We start from the raw sequence: 23088 nt of genomic DNA, 5'->3' as shown, positions 1-23088 counted from the left end.
AAAAATAAAAATATATTAATATATAAGTGATATATTAAATATTTAAGCTAATTTGCTAAAATAATATATTTAGTAATAAATAATTAGTTAAAATGGACGAGTAGAGAAAAAAAAAGAGTCCATAATTCACACCCAACCTTAAAGAGTATTGCTATATATACAATTAAAGTTGGTATTTGTGGAAATCTATTTATCAATTGAAGTAACTTATGATATTCAACACAGGACACTTTAATATATGGTCAGCGGAATAAAATGCCTCACGTGATCTTCTTAAAGAATATTCAACTAAGAAATAAATGAAGAATGTTATTCACGTTTGTAATATAAAAAATGAGTCAGTTTGACCCAAAGTGATACAGAGTCTGGAGCACTTAAGGCTAAAGTAGTCAGATGAGCTAATCAGGCCCAAATCACAAAATAAGTCTACATTCATATAATGAGTCAAAACAAATAACTTAACCCGTACCCGGGCCTAAATATATCCAGTCAGCCAAACAGGTCAAAGAAGAAAAAGTCAAGAGGGATGTTATCCCGCTGGCGAGATTCCAGGGCGAGGCCTGGGAACAAGTCAGGAGGAACATCACTTGAGAAGTCTCTATAAGAAAAACGAGAGAGAGTTCTCAGGTCAAGAGATATTGAAAACTAAAACGAATCACTCATACTGAGCGAACTTGATGAGTCTACCGACCCAGTCATCGCCCTCAAGCTCCGCCGTCACAATTGTTTCTCTTACTTATTGTTGGTCATTATTGGTTCCTTTGCGTATTTTTCCATCTTATTATTCTCTAGCAATGCGACTGATTTGACGTCGGAGTCCCTTTGGCTAACACCCCACCGGTGCTCCCAATTGAACTCTTGCCTCTCTTTTTGTTCTTGATAGGTTGTTGGTGTTCGTTTAATCAATTGTAGGAAATCACCTTTACACTGTTTATCTGAAGAAAAAAAGAATGTTATTTTGGGTTAGTTTATAGAGGAAATTACATCTTTTACGAGTTTTTTAACAAGTTTACAAAAATATGACTTTTTTTTCTTCAAAAGAACTTATTTTATGGCTTTTTTTAATTTTATGGATTTAGTTTCCCATATTTTGGTATAAAAATTGTGCCGTAATTTTACTTTTAATTAAGTTTATTTAAATTAGGAGATTATTTTAGTCATTTAAATATTTTTCATTTGATTACTTTTATATTAGTTTCATTATGCAATATTGACTTAATATTTTAAAAAGAGAACTTAATCTATTTTATTGTTTTTATATTGTTTAATGTTTATTTTTCATAATTTAATATTACAATTTAAAATCACAAATACATTTCACTTTATTATTTTTTAATTTTTATCTATTCAACTTCTCTTCTCGTTGACGTCTCATTTCTCATTCTTCTTTGTCAAATTTTTTTGGAGAAACTTCTTATTAAGTCATCTCCCCTTCAACTCAAAATATTTTATTATTTATTATTGTACTTATGTTTTTTACTATACATAAAAAAAAAAAAATCAAATCAATTTTTTTGTTCTAACTTTTTTTTTTACATTTTTTTACGGATCATGACTACTTTTTTTCCTTGTTTGGGTTAAGTAACTAATAATAATAACATTTTCATATATGATTTTTTTTTTCCAAATTTGGATGTTTCCATCAGGGTAACCAAGTACCCATTCACAATTTCATATTAGATTTTTTTTCTTTCAAATTTGAATGTTTATATCAGGGTAATTGGTTACCCATTCATGTTTTTATATCTATTTTTTTATTTCCAAATTTGGATATTCCCATCAGGGTTACTGGTTCCTCATTCAAGTTTTCATATTTATTTTTTTCTTCCAAATTTGGATGTTCCCACTAGGGTAACTGGTTAGCCATTTATATTTTCATTATATTTTTTTTCTTTTTAGATTTGAATTTCCCCATCAGGGTAATTCGTTACTCATTCACATTTTCATATCTATTATTTTTCTTTCCGAACTTGGATGTATCTATCAGGGTTACTGGTTACCCATTCATATTTTCATATAATTTTTTTTCTCGATTTGAATGTTCCCATCAGAGTAACTGGTTGCCTATTTACGTTTTCATACTTTTATTGTTTTTCTTTCCAAATTTGGATGTTCCTATAAGAGTTACAGTAAAAAGAAAATGCTGAAAGAATTGATTTGATTTTTTTACATATAGTGGAAAAAACTATAAAAAAAATTAATTACAATAATAAAAAATAAAATAGTAAAATAATTATATAATGTTAAAATATGTGTGAAAAAAGAAAAAAAGAAAATGGAAGGAGAAAAGAATAAGTACAAAAAAGAAGAAAAAATGGAAGGAAAAAAAAGAGGAAAGAAAACTAAAAAATATAAAGAAAAAAACAAAACAAAATAAATAATGAAGGAAAAAAAATAGATGGATGAATAAAAATGAAAAGAAAAATAATTAAAAAATGGAAGGAAAAAATTGGTAGAGAAAATGAAAAAAAAAAATAGAAGAAGAAAAAAGAAAAGAAAAAAAAGCTCATGAAAACAGAAAAAATGATTAAAAAAATAGAATGAGAAAAGAATAAATATAAAAATCCCTAGTTTACATAATATTATCATGGCCCAAGTCTATGAACAAATCATTTGAAAAGTTTGTCCAGACAATTCTCCATTGAGAAATTGATGAAAATTGTATCTTTTTTGAAATGATTTTGCATTTTGGTTTAGTTTTAATAATTTTTTGTAAAATGACATCAGTTTAAAAATTCGATCTGTTGTCTAAATTTTTCGCCTCGTAGTTCTGAGTTTTTTGATTAGTTGTCTATAATTTTCGACCAACTATTTGAATTATTAGAAATTATTTTGCATCAAAACTAGACTAAAGTGTAAAATTACATTAAAAAAAAAAAGTTCATTTTGTTAAGAGATCCTTCTCTGTTGAATTAAGATAAGTTGGAGCAAAAGGCCAAGTCAAGTTTGTGGAATATAATATTTACTTGGATATACAACTTGACTGACCTGAGTCCCTAGCCAAGCCAAAGGTCTTTATCCCAGTAATGTTCTGGGATGCAGCAATGCAAAAATATTTAAAGAAGACCTCAAGTCCTGAGCCAACTTTGGAAATGTCTAAGTAACTAACTACTAAACTCATGAATCCTTTCCATTCTCCACCACATGCTTTGGAGATATTAATTCAACAAACAAAGTTTCATTCAGTTCATCTTTTTCTAAGTTCACTTTCCCAATTTATCCAAACAAAAGGGTGTAAAAAGATAGATCAAAAGAACTTTGTTTCTAATGGATCGAGCAGTGTTCGAGGCTGCAGCATCAGGAAACTTCAACTCTTTTCACCAGGGTCATAGTGAACAGAAGATTCTGGACTTATTAACACCCGAAAGGAGCACCATTCTCCATGTTTCTGCTAGATTCAATAACAACAAGTTCACAGAACAAGTTCTCAACTTCTGTCCAAGGCTGCTCCTCGAAGAAAACACTGCTGGTGAAACTCCCCTTCATACAGCAGCCAGAGTTGGGAACCAAGAGATAGTTAAGCTCCTCATAAGCAGTGCTGGTGATGTTGAGAGAGAGCAAATCGACCTGAGGAGACTGCTCAGAATGAAAGATTTGGCTAGGGAAGATACTGCCTTGCACGTTGGGGTGAGAAATGGTCACCTTGAGGTGGCCAAGTTGTTGATTGATGCAGACCATGAGTTGCTTGATGTGCTAAATGGTGCTAATGAGTCTCCCCTTTTTCTTGCTGTGGAAGGTGGTTTCCTTGCCATTGCTAATTACATTATGGAAAAGTGTGGGCTTTCTTCTCCACCCTCTTGCCGGGGCTCTAATGGCATGAATGCTTTGCATGCAGCTGTGATTCGGACTCATCATGGTAACCCTTTTGTCCTCTATTTTCTAGCTCAACTAGAAATGGGGTTGTTGACCCTTTTGTCTTCTGGTCAACTTGTTTAATTTACAGCTCAAACTGCTTTTTGTTTATGTCTCTCAGCTAGATTTTTGGAACATCACGTGCCAGATTTATCTCTCGAGAACTTGCGGCGCCTGATGAGGAGCTTTCTTTTACACTTGAAAGAATGTTTTGGAAGATTACCCCAACAAACTGAAATAGGTACTTTTATACCCTTCAACTCATATTGGCATACTTTGTTGGAAAAAATTGAGTGAATGAGAAATTGATGTCTAAAATGGAAATGATTCAGCAAATCACTTTGATTAAAGATGATATTATATGAATATTATGTGATTTATTCTGATTGATTTTGACAAATTATTTTGGTCAAAATTAAGATATCAGAATATTGTGTAATTAATTCTGATTGACTGTCAGAAAATCACTTTGGGTAACAATTGATATTACCAGAATAAGTGTAATCAATTCTGATTGATTATCAGAAAATCACTTTGGGTAATTGCTGATATTACAAGTATAAAAGTATTTAATTCTGATTGATTTTCAGATATTAAGATATCAGATTTGTTGGATATTTGGGCATTAATGAATTTGATTCACACATTTTTCAACTCTCCATAAAACCTATAAAAAGAGCTTCTCCTTTCATTCTAGGCACACTGATACAGAATATCACACACTTAGTATTTTTCTCTCTTCAATCTCAGTAGTATTTTTTAGTGATAGAGGGAATGTTTGTTTCGAGTTCGCCTAAGCAGACGCAGTGGTGCATTCATCCTGCTTGATAGCTATTGTATCCTGGGAAGTGGTTGCTCACGAATTCTCTAGCACCGTTCAGGTAGAGGGGGCAAATCAACTTTAAGAAAAGCGTGTTTCGCATGCCTTGGCTTTGGTTTATTCTTTCTATTGTATTGTTTTTCATTTCTGTTCTTCAATTAAATATATTAATATATATTTTGTTCATCTCCACTGTATTATTTCTAACATACTTCATAGTCTTCAATAACTCATAATACCCTACAACCTTAATATTGGTCATTCTCAACTGTGCTTTTTCACAACTATTGTTGGTAGAGATAATAGGAGTACTACTAGAGAGGGAAGAAAGTCAAAAGACTGCTTTAATAGAAGAACAAGACAACATAATCAAATGGACTCCTCTCCATTTTGCTGCATGGTTGGGTCATCTTGAAGCAACCAAACTTATTCTTCACCAGAATTGTAGTTCAGTTGCGTATCTGAAGGACAAAGAAGGCATGTCAGCTCTTCACATAGCTGCCAAAGAAGGCCATGTTCAAGTAATGAAAGAAATCATTTTTCATAAACCAGAGGCTTGTGATTTGGTTGATAACAGAGGCTGGACACCTCTTCACATTGCTGTTTTCAGTGGAAAACTTAGTGTTGTCAAGTACATTCTCAATACACCCGCTCTCGAGTTCATGCTAAACGATGCGGATAAGGAAGGCAACACTCCGTTGCATTTAGCCGCCGGCTTACAATATAAAAGGATTATCAATGCTCTAGTGAATGATTACAGAGTGGACAAGAGGGCTACGAATCTCAAGTACCTTAAACCCATTGATATAGTTCGAACTAATGTAAATATAGGTGAATTTTCCAGGGTAAGCCTCCAAAGTCTTGCTCTCTTATTGTACATGCGTTTTTAGTGTTTTTGATCAACTAGTTCTTTTCATTATTATTTCAGTGTTGGTTTGTAAAGAAGTTGGAACAACAAGGTGGCCAAGAGAGTTTGCAATCAATCATCTACAGAGTAGAACAATGGAATCTGTTGGTTAATAGCGTTGACCCCCATCATCACCACCTCATGGAAAAGGCCATCAAATCTGATCGTTTGAAGAAAATCTCAGACACCCATTTGCTGGTAGCTGCTCTTATTGCAACAGTGACATTCACAGCAGCTTTTACTATACCTGGAGGGTATGAAAGCAATGATCGTACTGATAAGGGATTGGCAGTTTTGTCAGACAAGATGTTTTTCAAAGTCTTTGTCGTCGCAGATTCAGTGGCCTTTTATTGCTCAGCGGCCTCAGTTCTGCTTCAGTTCTTCAGCTCAGTCGAGCATAACTATCATCTTCTCCTGCGGTTTACTAGAATTGCAGCCACTCTTACCTACATTTCCATCTTGGGAATGGTTATGGCTTTCACTTCAGGCTTGCGTGTAATCATGCCAGACTCCTCGAGTCTAGTGTACTATACTCTCATAATGGGCGGTTGCTGTGTTTTTCTCTTTATCATAGGATGTCTTTAGATGATTAATTGTACAAAATATCCACATCCCAATTATTTTTTCTCACACTTACTGTATATTTTACCACGACATTGTCACAATGGTCACAAATCCATTTTGGTGTGTCTTTTGGAGATGTCAAATTGGGCGTTGATATCATTTGGTTTGGTAGTTTAGAGTTGTTTAAACTGAAGTTGGGAAGAATTATAGAAGATGGGGAAAAATCATTAATAGCCTTATTCAAATCCAAAAGGTTAAAGCTTAAAAAGTAGAATAATAAATTAAAAAAGTTTGTGACTTGTGTTGTTGGAAGTTAGAATAAAAAATCTTCACATGGGAATTGGGTACGATGTTTTTGACGAAACTCCCCAACTCCAAGATAGAGATGTTCATTGGTCTGTTTATAACATATTTTAATCAACCTAATGTAAAATTTGGGTTGCAAAAATCCAACTTTAACCCGTCCAATTAAGAAAAAAAAAGTTTAACTCGTCCAATATTTTATGCGGTTTGGTCGGTTTAACCCGCCTAAACTAATCTTAATTTTTTTTTTTAAAAATGTTCAAATAATTAGATTCAACAAACTAAAAGTATAATATACATCTTCCAAACTTAGACATATTATTATAAATTGAAACTTCATAACATTATTATAAATTCATTGTTAAAAATTTAAAAACGATATTTAATATTACATATAATATATGTAATAATATACATAATATATGCATGTATAAATTTGGGCGTGTTGGTATAATTCCCAAACCGCTCAATTATTATATTGGGCGGTTTGAATTTTTGTTGAGTTATTCGGGTTGTTTTTTTTATCCATTTTTTCAATTTGGTTAGAGTGGTTTATTTAGATTGAGGGGTTTGCCAAAATTTTTGCACAACCCTACTTCAAAAGGTGTTGGTTTTTTGGGAATATGAAAATTTAAAAATAGTAAAGATAATTAAAGAAATAGATATTTTATGAGCCTGAAAATCTTATATGTTATATTCAGATAATTGCTCTTTAAAACATGACAAAATATTTTAAAATTTTAAAATATTTCCTAATATTAATAAGCATGTCTAACAAAAAAAAATTAACAACAAGACTTAGTCTCTTGACCAATTATTTGAATAATCTATATACTAAAATACAAAGTCACCTAAAATCTAACAAGAGGTTCCTGGCTCTTTCCTGGAAAAAATTCAAAGGTGCTTTACACATGTATAAACATATTTATTATTAAAAAAATGTTCAGAAGATTGAGTATAAATTTGGTGTGTTTCTCTCATTGGCACTCCCTAAAATAACCAACAGAATTCTTTTATAATAAATTTATTTTTTAGATCTCTACAGATCAACTTTTTTCATAACTGAAATTAGCTGAAAGTCACTTTGTTGTATTTATTTATTTGCAAAGTAACCCTTCTTTTGCTTGAAATCCGCAGGTCAAAATACTCAAAAGCAAGCATGTGATTATTTCATGTCATGGCTAAATAATTTGGTTTAATAGAGCAGTAGTAGCAAATTAGGTTTTATCAAATGCTCTTTGATTATTTCATATCATGACATGTAACAAGCAATAGGTTTATTGTTTAACACACACTACATGCAAAATCATAAGTAACTTCAAGACATTTTCCATGGTTTAACAGATGCAAATCACTCGAACCTTCTCATTTATACAACATGCTAATTTAATTGTCCCTGAAAAATTATAAACAATAGGGGAGCAAGGCTACCATTAAAGGCAGCTGGATTCATGCCCTTCCAAATTATATTATTATCATATTCACCATCATTGTGTTTAAAATGCATTAAATATCTGGCTAATCATATATATATATATATATATTTAAACTACACCATCCACCTAATCCTACAATATCTGTCAATTAGAAAACTATATCATTGCTATAGGGTCAATCCGACTAATCACTATGCAAAGAATTTGAACCAAGAGAACAATGGCACCCGAACGCCTGGTCCTGGAAGACAACAACGATTTGTGTACCATCATTATGCAAATGATCCATCATTTTGCTCCTTTGTCAGTATTTGAGCACAATCATCTGACAAACTCATTAAAGTAGGTTCAAATATATAGTAACTATTTGAGAAGATGTTCTATATTCAACCTATTTGCTTTCTGTACAAAACAAATGTGAAAGGCAAAAAAAAGATCTTGAAGCAGACAGGAGCCTGCTCAGGAATCAGGATTGTCAAATATGAAGCTGTTCGAAATGGTCACTACAAGGTAGCTATTTTTACTAATTGACGAAGACCGAGAATGAACATGTTTTGTCAACAACGTTGGGGAATCTCCTCCACTCATCTTGGCTGTGGTTAGATGCTTTTACAAGGCTGCTCTTCATTTTCTTGATACTGCTCCCCACAGAGTTCATGTGGAGGAAGGAACGACAATGAATGCTTTTCATGCAGCTGTGATTTGAACGCATAAAGTTAAAAGGCATCTTCTTTAACTTAGTAGAGTTGTGAAATTAATTTCATTGATCAAGTACACAAGATAAATTTTTTGAGATACTTATCTGTATATATATTTCTGTTTTCCTTACCTCCTAACAACCCTTACCTCTTGATATGCAGATTTAGTGAGAAAGGTTTTAAACACATGTCCATCTTCAGTGGTAGAAGCTGATGACATAGGTAGGATACCTCTTCACTAGGCAGTGCACTTAGGCAATGTTGAGGTTGTTGAGTGTAAAGCACCTCTTTCATACACTTGTTTTTCAAGATCTTATAATGAACAAAACAAGCAAAGAAATACCCATTTGAATCCAGTCTCTTCCCAAGGACCAAAGAGTAGACAAAGGAGCTCTATACAAGGCGAGAATGACTACAGTCGACATCATTCGATCAAGCAAGCGGCTTAAGAAGCATCCACTTGAAAGATAAGTTGGCAAGTCTTAGATGGTGGTGTTAAACCTGACATGATCATCTCTTTCAGTACAAGTTCAGCTTCACGCCTTTTTCCATCTTTGCAAAGAACATTAATGGTGGAAATGTAGCTAGCCCTGTTTGGAACCATTCCCTTATTACTCATTTCTTTAAGCAACTTCAGGGCCTTGTAAGAGTTATCCTCCTTACAGTAACCACTGACAATCATGTTATATATAATATCGCTTGGCTCCACGGCCTTCTCACTCATTGATTTGAACAGTTTTGATGCTTCTTTCATGTTACCCCTCATGCATAGCCCATGTATTAAGACCCCATAGGTGTAAACATCGGGAACTATACCATCTTTCTCCATGATAGAATGTATCTGAGAAGCTTTTTCCATGTCATCTGACCGAATAAAGGCATCGATTAATATTGTATAAGTCACTGTAGAAGGAGAAATGCCTCTCTCATGCATTTCTCTTATTACATCAGCAACTCCTGTTAAATTTTTAGCTTTACCATAACCAGCAATTAGAACATTGTAAGTGACTAGAGATGGAGAGTGGCCGAGTGACTTCAATTGATTAAATAAGCTCAATGCCTTATCCAATTTACCAGCATCACAGAACCCATCAATCAACCTATTGAACAAAATTAAACTCGGACTAATACCAGCTCTTTTCATTTGATCCATCAACTTCTCAGCTTCCTCAACCCGTTTCTTTAAACATAACCCACCAATTAAGATGCTGTACGTGACAACATTACAAGCAACCTCTTGTTGACGCATTTCATCGAACAGAGCAAATGCACTACTTATTTCCCCATCGTTACAATACTCATTGATTAGGCAATTGTAAGTATGTGCACTGGGAATGACTCCATTGAGCTTCATCTTCTCATAAAGCTCAAACCCATCTTTCTTAAGACCTTTCTTGAAAAACCCATTAATCAAAACAGTATAAGTATACTGATTAGGAGCCAAACCAAGCTCACCCATCTTAGAAAACAACCTCTTTGCTCGCTCGATATCGCCATTCTTACAGCACCCATCAATCAAAGTAGTGTATATAACAACATTTGGAGACCAACCCAATTCCTCCAACTGACTCAAAATCTGGAAACCTCTATTCAAATCACCAGCCTCGCAGCAACCTTTGATCATGATCCCAAAACTATACTCATCCAATTCAATCCTATTCTTAAATTCATTAAAAACCCACCAAGCTCTTTCGAAGTTATTGGACTTAACAAGAGAACCCAACACATTGTTAAATACTTTCGATTCGGGAACGAGGCCCTGCTCCACCATACGTGCTAAAAAGCAAAGGGCATCTTCTGGTAATCGAGATTGAACATGGGCATTGATGATTGCTTCGAAAAGATAGCGACGGGAAGAGGTAGGAAAGGAGTTGGGCTGAGATAGTTGGTGGAGAAGAGAGGAAGGCGTGAAGAGGTGTGAGGAGATTTGACCAGAGAGTAGTTTTAGAATGAAAGATTGGGCTTGAACAAGTAAATTAGAAGAAAGAAGATGATGAAGAATGAATGATATGGAGTGAGGTGTATGTTGGAATCCTTGGGGAGTGTCGTTGAAGAGTGAGAGAGCTTTCAATGGTGGACTCTTCACCATTTTCTGGATAAAAAGAAGAGCTTGGTGATTTTGAGACATTTTTTTGCTCATTTTCGAGCTCTCCCTCACTTCATGTCAAACAGGCGAAGAAACTCGTAAGGGTTTTGTTTCAACAAATGACACTAACAACGTCGATGTGTCTACATGCCATTTTTTTTTTTTTAACTATAAAATTATTTATTATCTCTCATAAACAATAAGACCATTGATTTAATTTTTTTTTATTAAAGATGAAATTTTTGAAAAATAAAATTAAGAATACAAATAGACAACAAATAACTAGAAAAAATGTCTTATACTTTTGGAAGAAATTAGACTAGTTGCTTACTTTTAGATAACCATTTTAATTGTTAATCATTTATTAATTCTCTTATAAAGAATTGTATCAATTGTAGTTGCTAAGCGTCGAACACGTGTCCATTAGGATAACATAAGAAGCCTCCAACTCTACTGTTAGTTAATAACTTTAAATAATATTTAATAACAAAGAAACATAATAAATACATAGTTAAATTAATAGCTAAAAATCTACACATTTTATTTTGTTAAGCCTAGTAGTATAACTTTTAAGGCTTGTGATTTAAATTTTAAAGAATCATAATTTAAATTTTAAATCTTGTGGGTTAAATTTTAAAGACTAGTGATTTAAATTGTAAGGAGTTGTAGTTTAGATTTTATATGATCATAGTATATATTTTATATGGTCGTGGTTTAGATTATAATTGCATGGCTTAACTTTTAAGCCTTATGGTTTATTATAAGCATTGTGGTTTAAATTTTAAAGAGTTGCGATTTAAATTTTAAATCTTGTGGTTTAAATTTTAAAAAGTCGTGGTTTAAATTTTAAGCCTTGTAGTTTAAATTTTAAAGACTAGGGGTTTAAATTTTAAAGATCCATGGTTTAGATTTTAAAAGATCATGATTTATATTTTATATGGTTGCGATTTAGATTTTAATCGCGTGGTTTAACTTTTAAGCTTTGTGGTTTAAATTTTAAAGAATTTTTGTTTAAATTTTAAGCCCTGTGGTCTAAATTTTAAAGTGTCTTAGTTTAAATTTTAAAAAGTCGTAGTTTAAATTTTAAGTCTTGCGGTTTAAATTTTAAAGACTAGTGATTTAAATTTTAAAGAGTTGTGGTTTAGATTTTTAAGGATCATTGTTTATATTTTATACAATCGTGGTTTATATTTTAAGCATAGTAGTTTAATTTTTAAGCATTGTGGTTTAAATTTTAAAAAGTCGTGATTTAAATTTTAAGCATTGTGTTTTAAAATTTTAAACCTTGTGGTTTAAATTTTAAAGAGTCGTGATATATATTATAAATAATCATGGTTTATATTTTAAGCCTAGTAATATAACTTTTAAGCCTTGTGGTTTAAATTTTAAAGAGTCGTGGTTTAAATTTTAAAGACTAGTGGTTTAAAATTTAAAGAGTCGTGATTTAGATTTTAAATGATCATGGTTTATATTTTATATGATCGTAGTTTAGATTGAAGCCAAGTAGTTTAACTTTTAAGTATCGTGATTTAAATTTTAAAGAGTTGTGGTTTAAATTTTGAAATTTCGTTTTTATGATTACCAACTTAATTATTTAAATTAAATAATTAATTGTTGTACTGTTATAGACATGTTTAAACAGACACAGAAATTGTTTGAACGAAAACCAGATATGTTTAAACAGTTTATCAACAGATGATAAAAACGAACATAAAGTAAATAACACACGAAATTATACGTGGTATCAGCAATCTTTGCAGATTGCTACTAGTCCACGAGATCACGCCCAGAGAATGAAATTTATTAGAAGAATATCTAAACAATTATAAAACCAAATTGACTTATACAAATAAAGACTCCCTCTTGAATTTGTCGCAACTGTTGTAATCTAAACTCCTAATCAAATTTCTGAAGTGCTAAGATCTTGAACTCCCCTCAAATCATAACTGTAATGCCCCGGAATCCCTAATGCGATTTAATGGCTGGATTAGTAGGCCGGGAGGGCCATAATAGTTTAATTATGCCATTAACTGATAATATGCATGTTTATGTGAATTATATTATAATATGATGTTATATGCATGCATGTGAGTCCACATTTGATTATTAGGGTGCTTTGGTAATTTGGCCCGTTGAGGGCATATTTGTGTATTTCGGTGCATAATGTGAGTTATGAATGAGATCTCATTATTATGGAGATATATTCGAGCTATTCAGCATGAGACGATCTTATATTGTGAATTAGCAATTTTGTCATAACGGGGTCTTTTATTGGGATATTGAGATATGAGGATGTTATTTGATGATAAATTGGAAGTAATTGAGATCAGGAGGAAATTCTTGAAGTTTTGACTATAATGTCCCCGGGAGTGTATTCGGGACCCCGCACACTAGGTTTTATTTGAGGTTACTTAAGCTTGAAGTAGCTTGTCAAATAGAACCGTACGTTAGAAAACCCTTTCTCTCTTCCCGTTAGTTCCATTTACCGTTCGAGGCATTTTCGAAGAAATCTCGAGTTCTAGGAGTCGGAATCAAGCGAGGATCGAGGCATAACGATCCTAGGAAAGATTAGAAGCTTCTTGACCGAAGGATTTGACGAGGAACAACCTAATCAAAGGTAATCTAAGTTTTGAGTTTTTAGAGTTTCTAAGGTTAGAATTGGATTTTGTGAATCGTTGAGTTTTTGGTTCGTTTGAGCCTCGGGATTTGATGGTTTTGGATCATTGGGAAGTTTGGGAACTTTGATATTTGGATTTGGAAGTGTTTAGGTATGTTTTTGGAGTGTTTGGGATGAAGGAGGTCGAGTTATGGATGGTTCTGGGTTGGGGGCCGTGGCCCTGTTCTTGGATGCCATAGCCCTAGCTCGAAGAAGCAGGTGGAGCATTTTGGCCTTGCTGGGAGCCGCGACCCTTGCTCCTGGTGTGGGGCCGCCGCTCAGGCAGGGTTTTGAGCTCGTTTGAGCGTTTTGACCTCGGGAACTTGGTTTTAGGCCTCAGGATCATTCCTACTACCCGGATTGGTGGGTATTGATGTCCCGGGGGCTAGATCTTGGTTTGGGAACCTCTCTTATTCATTTTATTGATGGTGTCACATAATTGGTTATGACTAGGTGACCGCAAAATGGCTAAAATTCAGATCGTTCTCAAGGGTTGTTCTTTTATTCATTCTCGCTCGAATCAGAGGTAAGAAAACTGCACCCTGTGTATATGACATGCATGATTGTTGTTGAGGCATGTTGATTGATAAATGCGGACATTGATTGCATATTAAATGCTTATCAGAGCTTGCTTACTTGTGTATGGCACTAATTAGTCAGGGACGACACTGGTCGCATATTACTGATCTGTGAGTCAGAAACGGCATAAGCGTCCTGAACACAGGGCCGATTAAAGATTATATCTAATCGATATCAGCGTTGAATGACTCTAAGGCATTAATGCTGGGCCGACCCTAAGGTCGATGAAACTTATAAGCGCTTGACTAGTCTAAACTAGTTACTCAGAGCCAGGGCCAAAGGCCTAGGTGACTGCTTGTCACATGGCTAGGGAACGAAATCCCATGGTTGTGACTCTATGGTCACGAGGAAGGTTATGTTGGTGACTAGTCATGAAGCACCTATCATGTTTAAGCTAGTGAAAGGTTCACTTATTTGTAAAGCCCTAGTGACCCTATCGTCACACGGCTAATGGGAACAGAACCCATCTTAGTGACTTTTACGACTGTCACTCATCTGTTCTGGACTGAAAGTCTTGAATGATTATTATGATCATTGTTGATATTATATTCATGTTATATTGTGTTTTCTTGCTGGGCCTTGGCTCATGGGTGCTATGTAGTGCAGGTAAGGGGAAAGAAAAGCCCACCCAGTCTTGAGTGGAGAGCTTAGGTGGTGTTGTGTACATATGCGGCCGCTTGACCACCACGACCAAGAAGTTCTCAGAGGAACTAGGGGGTTTACCCTATTTTTGCCGCTTAGGTCGGCGGGTTGTAAATTTAAACAGTAATGACCATTTTGAGTAATAAATAACTTGTAAATATTTTTGATGGGCCCATGAACAGTTTTATGCATTAAATAAAATATATCATTTCCTTTTGATTGATTTTCTACCTTAGCCTGTTAATCACACTTAGAAGCACGTTTTTAACCAAAAGACTCGGGTAGCGAGTTAAATTTCTGGTTCACCATTCACCGTAACTGTTCTGGGGTAACCAGGGCGTTACAATAACACTTGCACTTTTCCTCCCGAAAGGTGACTCACGAGCTAGAATTCTCCCGAAGCTTGATGAAAAATATCCAAGTGTGTTCAACTTGCACAATTAGCACAAAGAAAACAATACAGAAGTACACTGTAATAAACCACTAAGAACTTGCTGGACTCAAGTTCTTCACACAATAAACAATCTCTCTAAACTTGAAAAATATTTAGAAAATAATACACCTAGATAGCTCAAGAAAAACCAACGACCTAAGGATGTCTGTATACCCTTTAGAATCCCTTTAAGTCGTGGAAAACAAATCAGAAACCAATCAACCAATAAATAGAAAATCTTCCCAAAAAGGAAAGTCAGAATCTGTTTAAACAGATTCATTGAACCTGGACAGATTTTAAACCCATTTTTCTTAAATAAATAAGGAAACAATATATACATTATCTCTGCAAGCTGTACACGGTTTCTAGACAAACAAATCAGATTAAGAAATTAAAATAAATACCAATAATTTCCATATATACAATAGTAAAAAAAATATATTCTTTTATAGGAAATTATATATTTATTTTATTAACATATATAGAATAATCTGATTAGAAAACATTTCACAGCAAAACAAGAACCAAACCATTTCGAAAATACCACACAATATATTTTGAAAATACATCCATAATTAATTTTGTCAATTTTATCAAATATGTCAATAAAGAAGTTTACAAATTTTAAGTCTTGTGGTTTAAATTTTAAAGAGACGTTGTTTAAATTTTAAGTCTTGTAGTGGTTTAAATTTTAAAGACTAGTCGATTAAATTTTAAAGAATCGTGGCTTAGATTTTAAAAGATTATGATTTGTATATTTATATGGTCGTAATTTAGATTTTAAGTCTAGTGGTTTAACTTTAAGCCTTATGGTTTAAATTTTTACAAGTCGCGGTTTAAATTTTAAGGCTTGTGATTTAAATTTTAAAGAGTGATGATTTATATTTTAACCTTTGTGGTTTACATTTTGAAGGGTTGTGGTTTAGATTTTAAGCCTTGGTTAAACTTTTAAAGGGTCGTGATTTAGATTTTATGTCTTGATGTTTATATTTTAAATGATTGTTGTTTACATTTTAAGATTTATGATTTACATTTTAAGCCTTGATTTTTACATTTTAAATAATAATTTTGCATAGATTGAATACATTCCTATAAATATAGTTGTCACACATATATATGACACACTACAATTAGAATGCATTTATAATTTAACTATAATATGACACATATAATACATTTTACAACAACACTTAGAACCATATGCTCAAATAATGGTAATTTGTGAAGTCTCATGATAATAATGGGTAAAATTCAACTAAATATATTTAGTGTCTAATTTTAGTTAACTACTCCTAAAAGTGGGTAGTTCTCAACTTTTCCAATAAAATTACTAAAAATTTAATTTGAGTGATTTTTTTTATGAAATATTGTTAAGAAATATTTGTGTTACTCAACTTCACATCACACTCATATATATACTAGATACAAGCAACGTGCAATATGCACGCTTACTTAGTTTTATTTATAGAATTTATTAATTAATTTTATTAAATTTATATTAATGTCATATAAATTTCAAATAAATATCCTTTAAATAATTTATTTATTTTTGTTTAAGTTTATGTTTGTTCTAGTTTTTCAATTTAGGAGTGACAACAAGATTATATGTTTAATGTAATATTAAATATTATACGTGGATTTTAAATATAAGTTTATTGCTAGTTTTAAAAAAAAAAAAGTAATTTGTTGCTAATTGACAGTAGATTATATTATATGTTTAATATGATATTAGTCTAATAAGTAGGTTTAAGTTTAATTAAATTTTATTTAAGTTAAAAAACGTATGATTTTATTATTTTTAAATAATTATCATTGTAAAATATCTAAAAAATATCTTATTTTAATTTGTTTAATTATTTATTATATTTAAATAATTATAATTGTAAAATATCTCAAAAATATCATATATATATTTTTTAATTATTTATAAATTTAAGTGTTTACAACAGTTAAATATAAGAATATTCCGTTAAAGTTAACATTAAAAAAATAAAAAACTGTTAAAACCAAAAATTTATGTTATCTACACACTTATTATATAGAAGAGATATAAATATAAATAAAATCTTATAAAATATCTTAATATTGTAGGGTGTATTTGTATTAGTATGTGTTGTTGAACGATCACATACATGTGGCTTACAATATTGTTCTTTGATTAACAATGGTAGTTTGGAAAATCTCATCATAAAATTCTGGTCAATTAATAATAAAAACGGGCAATTATCAACTTATTCTCTTCTTTTACAACTAAATCCTAAAGTTGTTAAAAAGAGTAGTGAAGTTAAATTATCTAATTCAACAATTACTATTAATTTTTTTATTTAAATGTTTAATTTTTAATAGCATGAATTTTTTTACCCTATTTTTTTCATCATAAAATGTTAAATTTCTTAAAAAAAAAATTAATTGGGAAACAATAAATTTGTTTATGGGTATTACTATTAGTACTAGTGTTAATAAAAATATAGTACAAATTGAGATAATATATTGGTAAGTGAGTGGGAGAGAAGAGAGATGTTGTTTAATTAGGTAGGTGACAAAAGATTTCAAAATTTTAAAGAGAAACCCAGAAAGGAGTACTATAACTATATAGTATATATCATCTCCATTATTTCCATGCCACTTGTTAATTAAGGACCCAATATTTACTAACTAATTAAAAAACAATTAAGGCTGATCCATTAATAATAATAATCATAATAATATGACTACAAACCATGCATCGTGATTAAATTAGTTAAAAAAATAACAAATTAGAGAAGATGCCAATTCATCTCCTCTCATTTAAAAAAATATTAATGTTTTCACACAAATTAATGTAAATGAATAGTAATTTATTTATAGCTTAAAATATAACCCTCAGAATAGTTTGTAAACCATGTATAGCTACAAAGATATTTTATAATGGTTAATTAAATCTTTTTAAAAAATAAATATTAAATAAAAAATTAGAAAAAAAAACTACAAAAATGAACTTCGATTGTTAAATATAAAGATTGTTAAATTTAATGAACTTCCATATCTTTTGCTATTAATTTAGAAAATACAGTATCACTTTGTTCCTCAATCTAACACCGTGTTAATAGAAAAAAAATGAGAGATTTATAGACAAAATGTATAAACATCAATTACTTTTTTTTTTTGTCGGGTAAACATCAATTAGTTAATTATGTATTACTTATTAAAAAAAAATTCATGGAAAGAGGCAAATTTTCCAGCATAGCCTCAAATTATTTTTTTTGTCGCACCAGCCTCAAATTTTTATTTTTTACAAAAAAATTCTTATTAGCTGTGAATTAAAAAAAATCCAAATTTAATGCTGCAAAAAAAAAATCCAAATTAAAGAAAAATAAAAATAACCTCCAAATCAAGCTAATCAAGCTGAGGTCAATCATAAGCATGGAGATGTTAGATAAAGCTGTGGTGAATAGAAAATTAAAAACCAGCCAGCTGTATTTTCAGTTGGTTAATAAGGAAAAGGTTCCTTCTGCTTCAGTTATCTGGTGTAATTTGTCCTTGCCCAAACATAAGTTTATTCTTTGGCAAGCTTCCTTGAGGCATCTATTAACCAGGGACAACTTATTAAGGTGCCATCTGCAGCTTACTTCTTATCTATGTCCAATCTGTGAAGTTCAACAGGAGTGTCATGAGCACTTATTTTTTCAATATCAGTTTGCTCAACAGGTGAGGAATCGTGTTGCTAGTTGGCTGGGCAGTGAGGTTTGGCCTGAGTGTTTTCATGAATGGATTAACTGGATGGAGGGGAAGCCGAAGGGAATTCAACAGAAGGTCGTTGCTGGTGGTTTAGCAGCCTCTGTTTATCTGGTTTGGTGGAACAGAAACCAATGCTTGTTTAACTCCTTTTCTGTTTCTGTTAGTAAGACTGTATCTCAGGTACAAGAGTGTGTAAGGGCTAGAGTTTCTATTTTGTCTCAGGCTAAGCTGAAGAGTAAAAAAATTGTCTTTCTTAAAAAACTGAATTTACTGTAATGTTCAGTTTGCTGGGCTCTTTATGAGCTGGTTTTGTAATTAATTTTGGGTGTTAATAATATTCTTTGTTCATCAAAAAAAAAAAAAAAAAACCTCCAAATCTCTCTTAAGAATAAAAGTACAAATTCGACTCCCTCCTCATTTTGATTCACGACATAAGATGGAAGTTTATTACAAGTTTAAAAAATTGCATAAAAGACGATTTTCAAATAGATTTATAAGACACTTGTGCTTTCATCAATTTTCTTAAAATATATTAATATATAATAATTAAATGATTTATTTTGTGTTTGATTATTGTTTCTATTTTAAAGAATATATTGTCAATCGGGTGTATAAACATAATTCTAAGTTCCATTATTAAATTACTTTTAAAAAAGGTTCCATTATTAAACAAAGATTTTTAAAAGCACTACAATTTATAAAGTTCACACAATAAAAAATAGAAATTTGGATGAGTTGACACAATATATATGTCAACTTCAAAGTTTTGGAAAGGGCAAATAAAGCATTTTAATTAAATTTTTTATACATATGTAAAAAAATTTGGTGCATTGTATTTGCACCTCAAAATTTTAATAATACACAAATTTTTATTAAAAATTAATATATAATATATATTTTTATCAATTTATGCTCACATTTTTCTATTTTTTTTTCTTTTATATATTCTAAAAAATACATATATTAAATATTTAATTAAAACAAAAAATATAAAAGCTTGTTAAAGAAAGAATTTTTTTTTCTAAAAAATTATGAAAACAAGAAAAAATAAAAATATTGAAATTAACAAAAAAAATTATTTAAAGAATGTCAAAAAAAAAATTAAAAATTAATTTATTTTAATTAATAAGGTGTATATATATTTTTGGGTGCAAGAATAATCCGACTAAAATTTTCATTAAAAAAAGAGGGGCATTTGGCCTTAAGCTATATATGGCTCCATGATGAGTTACAAGTCAACCATTTGAAACTCTAAAATGGAGGCGAGGGTAGGCATGCATGCAAAGATCAGCTTGAAACATCCACTCAAACCACTGATAGCAAATCATATTTTAAACTCAACAAGGCCAGAGTCAGGCAGTTCAAAACTATTAGGCCATAATCAGGCCAATGCTATCTAATTTGGTTTATTAAACTTGAATTTGTCAAACACTACTCTTGATTATGACTTGTAACATGCTATGTGATTATATCAAAACAATAATAAAAGTGCCATTTTTTTTCAAACCCATCTTTAAAGTCAAACCAAAGAAACTTCATTTGATTAAAAATTGAATTTTCTTATGGAATTTTACTAATAAAAATTGCTTTAAGTTGACCTTCTCAGTAAATTTAAAGGCAGCCGATTACATGTGCTTTCTATATTTTGTATATTCGTATTTAGCATCAGAATCATTATGTATTTAAATTAATAAGGGAAGTATTTTCTCTGAAATTTTCAGTGGAGTGTGGAAGTAGAGGAGAATGGAAGAAAGAGACACTTTGGCTTAAATTAATTTTAGTCATACTGTGACACAAAATAAAATGAAAAAAAATTCATCAAAAACACTCTCTTAGAGAATGCAGGGTGTATAAATATGAGATAAATTTCTGCAAAATGTACATGAACTAATACAAGCTTAAAATCCAATAACAAAAATGGATCCTGAGCTGTATAATGCTGCAATATATGGAAGCAGTGAACTATCTGAGAAACTCACTGAAGAAGGTTCAAATATATATCTTGGCCAAGTTACATCCCAAAACAACACCATTCTTCATGTGGCAGCAAAATCTGGCCAGAGAAAGCTTGCAGAAGATGTTCTGTACTCGAATTCTTTGCTTCTGTATGAAACAAATACAAAAGGAAACACTGCACTGCACATTGCAGCAAGGCTGGGACATTTGGAGATGGTTCGGTTGATAGTAAACAAGGCAAAGGAGCAAGACCTTGAAGCTGACAGGAGCCTGCTAAGGATGACAAATTCCAAGGGTGACACTGCTTTGCATGAAGCTGTTCGAAATGATCATTATGAGGTGGCGATTTTAATCATTGATGAAGACCGAGATTTGACATGTTTTGTCAACAACATTGGAGAATCTCCACTGTTCTTGGCTGTAGATAGAGGCTTTTATAAGGTTGCTCTTCATATCCTTGAGACCGCCCCAAAGTGCTCGTATGTAGGAAGGAATGGCATGAATGCTTTGCATGCAGCCGTGATTCGAACACATAAGAGTTAGTATTGATATAATTCATTTGTTTTTTTTTCTTTCTTAACATTGTTTAGGCTGTGACTTACATCAGGCTATCGATTTGATTTCTTATAGGCAAGCAGTTTAAGTCCACTGAGAAAAAGACTCCTTCATTATGGAAGAAAATCCCATATATTGACAAATTTACAGGCCTTAATCTCAAGTTTCCTCTCTCAAGATATGAACTAAATATCACGGGAGCAGGTAAAGTTTAAGCTTCAATGATTTAAAATAACTCGTCCTCGTGCATTTTTTGGCTGACTCTCAACAATTTTCTCTTCTTGAGATGCAGATTTTGTGGGAAATGTTCTTAAAAAATGTCCATCTTCAATGTTAGAAGCTGATGACTTTGGTTGGATGCCTCTTCACTATGCTGCACACTTGGGAAATGTAGAAGTTGTTGAACTATTTTTGGAGATCAATCATTCTTCCATCACATATGTAAAGGACAACAATGGCATGTCTGCTCTTCACATTGCAGCTAAGGAAGGACATGTCAATGTGATGAGATCAATAGTCACAAAATGCCCTGATACTTGTGAGTCATTGGACGATAGAGATCGAACTGCTCTTCATGTTGCTGTAGAGACTAGTAAGAAAAATGCAGTAAAATTCTTCCTCCAAACACTTGCTTTTCAAGATCTTATAAATGAGCAAGATAAAGAAGGTAATACCCCTTTGCATCTAGCTGCTTTCCAAGGCCATTCCAAAATTTTGGAAATTCTGGCTAGGGACCCAAGAGTTGACAAAGGAGCTCTAAATAAGGATGGAATGACCACCCTTGACATCATCCGATCAAGCAAGCAGCTAAGGGAGCTTGAAATTGTAAGCTAATTTTCATATTCATAAAGAGAGACAAAAAAAAGAAGTTTTCTTGATAATTACTAATAAGGTTTATTTGTGACAGCTTAAAACACTGAGTATGGCGACTTTGGAGATAAAGGGAGCTCTGCCAAGTTTGGAGCAAAAGGTTATCAGAGATGCTGCTGAAGCAAAGGCATTGATTGGTGAGGATTTTCAAGAACATGAAAAAGGCAAGAGTAAAATGTTAGAAGCAAGTGAAATTTATGCTGCAGATAAGTACAAAGATGACGAGCCAGAATTGAGTTCTCAAGGATACAGGCCCTTGGACATAACAAACATGTCAAGCATTAACTTAATAGTATCCACAATAATATCAGCAGTCACATTTGCAGCAGCCTTTACAATGCCTGGTGGATACAATGAGCAAGGCATAGCTATTTCGAGTGAGATAAAGGCTTTCAAAATGTTTCTTCTGTTTGATTCCTTGGCTTTTGGTTGCTCGGCAGCCTCCATGTTTGTCCACTTTTTGGTTGCAGCCTGGCCTAGGCGTCTGAGATTCATATACCCTATATACTGTGTGACAATCTTGACTGAACTATCACTTGTGGGATTAGCACTGGCCTTTGTTCATGGTGCACTTGCAGTCTTTCCTCAGAACTCAGGACTTGCTAACATGGCTACAAACAGTGTTCTTCTGTCCTTTTCAATTCCCATTATCTATTTTTTTCTGAAGATCATTTACAGCATCTATTACTTGTTCAAGGCTCATGGTCTTCCATCGAAAAAGGCTTGGTGCACAAGAGTGTAAAGACTCGCATATTTTGGAGTTACTTCCCTTTGTCACTACCTTTTAAATTCTCTTATAGCTTGTGCTTAATCTCCCAAAAAGGAAATCACTGTCACTGGTGTTAGTTTCCAAACAATTATAAGATTGGAACTATGTTCTGTCCTTTCTTTTGGAGGAAGAAATTGAGAACAGTTCGCCTCTGAAATGAATTTGGTCTAGAAAAAAAGTGTGATTTTCTATTCTTTGGTTGAATAAGTAAACATGTAACATAAAAATATACATACTAGTGCACA

General features: G+C 32.2%; 4 protein-coding genes across 5 annotated transcripts; 3 read left to right on the top strand and 1 right to left on the bottom strand.

Annotated features, from left to right (window-relative positions):
• Window positions 1-2950: 2950 nt before the first annotated feature.
• LOC133790716 (protein ACCELERATED CELL DEATH 6-like) lies at window positions 2951-6280 on the top strand. The gene is made up of 4 exons (XM_062228464.1): window positions 2951-3856; window positions 3974-4093; window positions 4970-5517; window positions 5601-6280. Exons 1-4 carry the CDS (start codon window positions 3268-3270, stop codon window positions 6162-6164), a joined length of 1821 nt encoding a protein of 606 aa, XP_062084448.1. The 5' UTR covers window positions 2951-3267; the 3' UTR covers window positions 6165-6280.
• A 1570-nt stretch (window positions 6281-7850) lies between these two features.
• Window positions 7851-10781, bottom strand: LOC133790715 (pentatricopeptide repeat-containing protein At4g11690). 2 transcript variants are annotated; one of them, XM_062228463.1, is made up of 2 exons: window positions 8712-10781; window positions 7851-8577 (listed from the first exon to the last, which is right to left on the bottom strand). In XM_062228463.1, exon 1 carries the CDS (start codon window positions 10718-10720, stop codon window positions 9026-9028), a length of 1695 nt encoding a protein of 564 aa, XP_062084447.1. In that variant the 5' UTR covers window positions 10721-10781; the 3' UTR covers window positions 7851-8577; window positions 8712-9025. The 2 variants fall into 2 exon arrangements, with proteins under 2 accessions (XP_062084447.1, XP_062084446.1); XM_062228462.1 differs by having other exon boundaries at window positions 8729-10781.
• A 7597-nt stretch (window positions 10782-18378) lies between these two features.
• On the top strand, window positions 18379-18969 carry LOC133791390 (uncharacterized). The gene has a single exon (XM_062229320.1). The coding sequence runs from the start codon at window positions 18379-18381 to the stop codon at window positions 18967-18969; it is 591 nt and encodes a 196-aa protein (XP_062085304.1).
• A 1641-nt stretch (window positions 18970-20610) lies between these two features.
• Window positions 20611-22816, top strand: LOC133791389 (ankyrin repeat-containing protein At5g02620-like). The gene is made up of 4 exons (XM_062229319.1): window positions 20611-21187; window positions 21280-21408; window positions 21497-22029; window positions 22112-22816. Exons 1-4 carry the CDS (start codon window positions 20611-20613, stop codon window positions 22814-22816), a joined length of 1944 nt encoding a protein of 647 aa, XP_062085303.1.
• Window positions 22817-23088: the final 272 nt, after the last annotated feature.

Source organism: Humulus lupulus, chromosome 7 (assembly GCF_963169125.1).
Source record: "Humulus lupulus chromosome 7, drHumLupu1.1, whole genome shotgun sequence".
In the NCBI taxonomy this organism is placed as follows: domain Eukaryota; kingdom Viridiplantae; phylum Streptophyta; class Magnoliopsida; order Rosales; family Cannabaceae; genus Humulus; species Humulus lupulus.
This window is presented reverse-complemented; position numbering and strand designations above follow the sequence as displayed.

Excerpts from the sequence above, each read along its gene's own strand:
- LOC133790716 (XM_062228464.1), top strand. The coding sequence starts at position 3,268 with ATGGATCGAGCAGTGTTCGAGGCTGCAGCATCAGGAAACTTCAACTCT. Across the intron at positions 3,857-3,973 it reads TGTGATTCGGACTCATCATG|CTAGATTTTTGGAACATCAC; the intron begins GTAACCCTTTTG and ends TATGTCTCTCAG. Across the intron at positions 5,518-5,600 it reads ATATAGGTGAATTTTCCAGG|TGTTGGTTTGTAAAGAAGTT; the intron begins GTAAGCCTCCAA and ends TTATTATTTCAG.
- LOC133790715 (XM_062228463.1), bottom strand. The coding sequence starts at position 10,720 with ATGAGCAAAAAAATGTCTCAAAATCACCAAGCTCTTCTTTTTATCCAG.
- LOC133791390 (XM_062229320.1), top strand. The coding sequence starts at position 18,379 with ATGGAGATGTTAGATAAAGCTGTGGTGAATAGAAAATTAAAAACCAGC.
- LOC133791389 (XM_062229319.1), top strand. The coding sequence starts at position 20,611 with ATGGATCCTGAGCTGTATAATGCTGCAATATATGGAAGCAGTGAACTA. Across the intron at positions 21,188-21,279 it reads CGTGATTCGAACACATAAGA|GCAAGCAGTTTAAGTCCACT; the intron begins GTTAGTATTGAT and ends GATTTCTTATAG. Across the intron at positions 22,030-22,111 it reads AGCTAAGGGAGCTTGAAATT|CTTAAAACACTGAGTATGGC; the intron begins GTAAGCTAATTT and ends TATTTGTGACAG.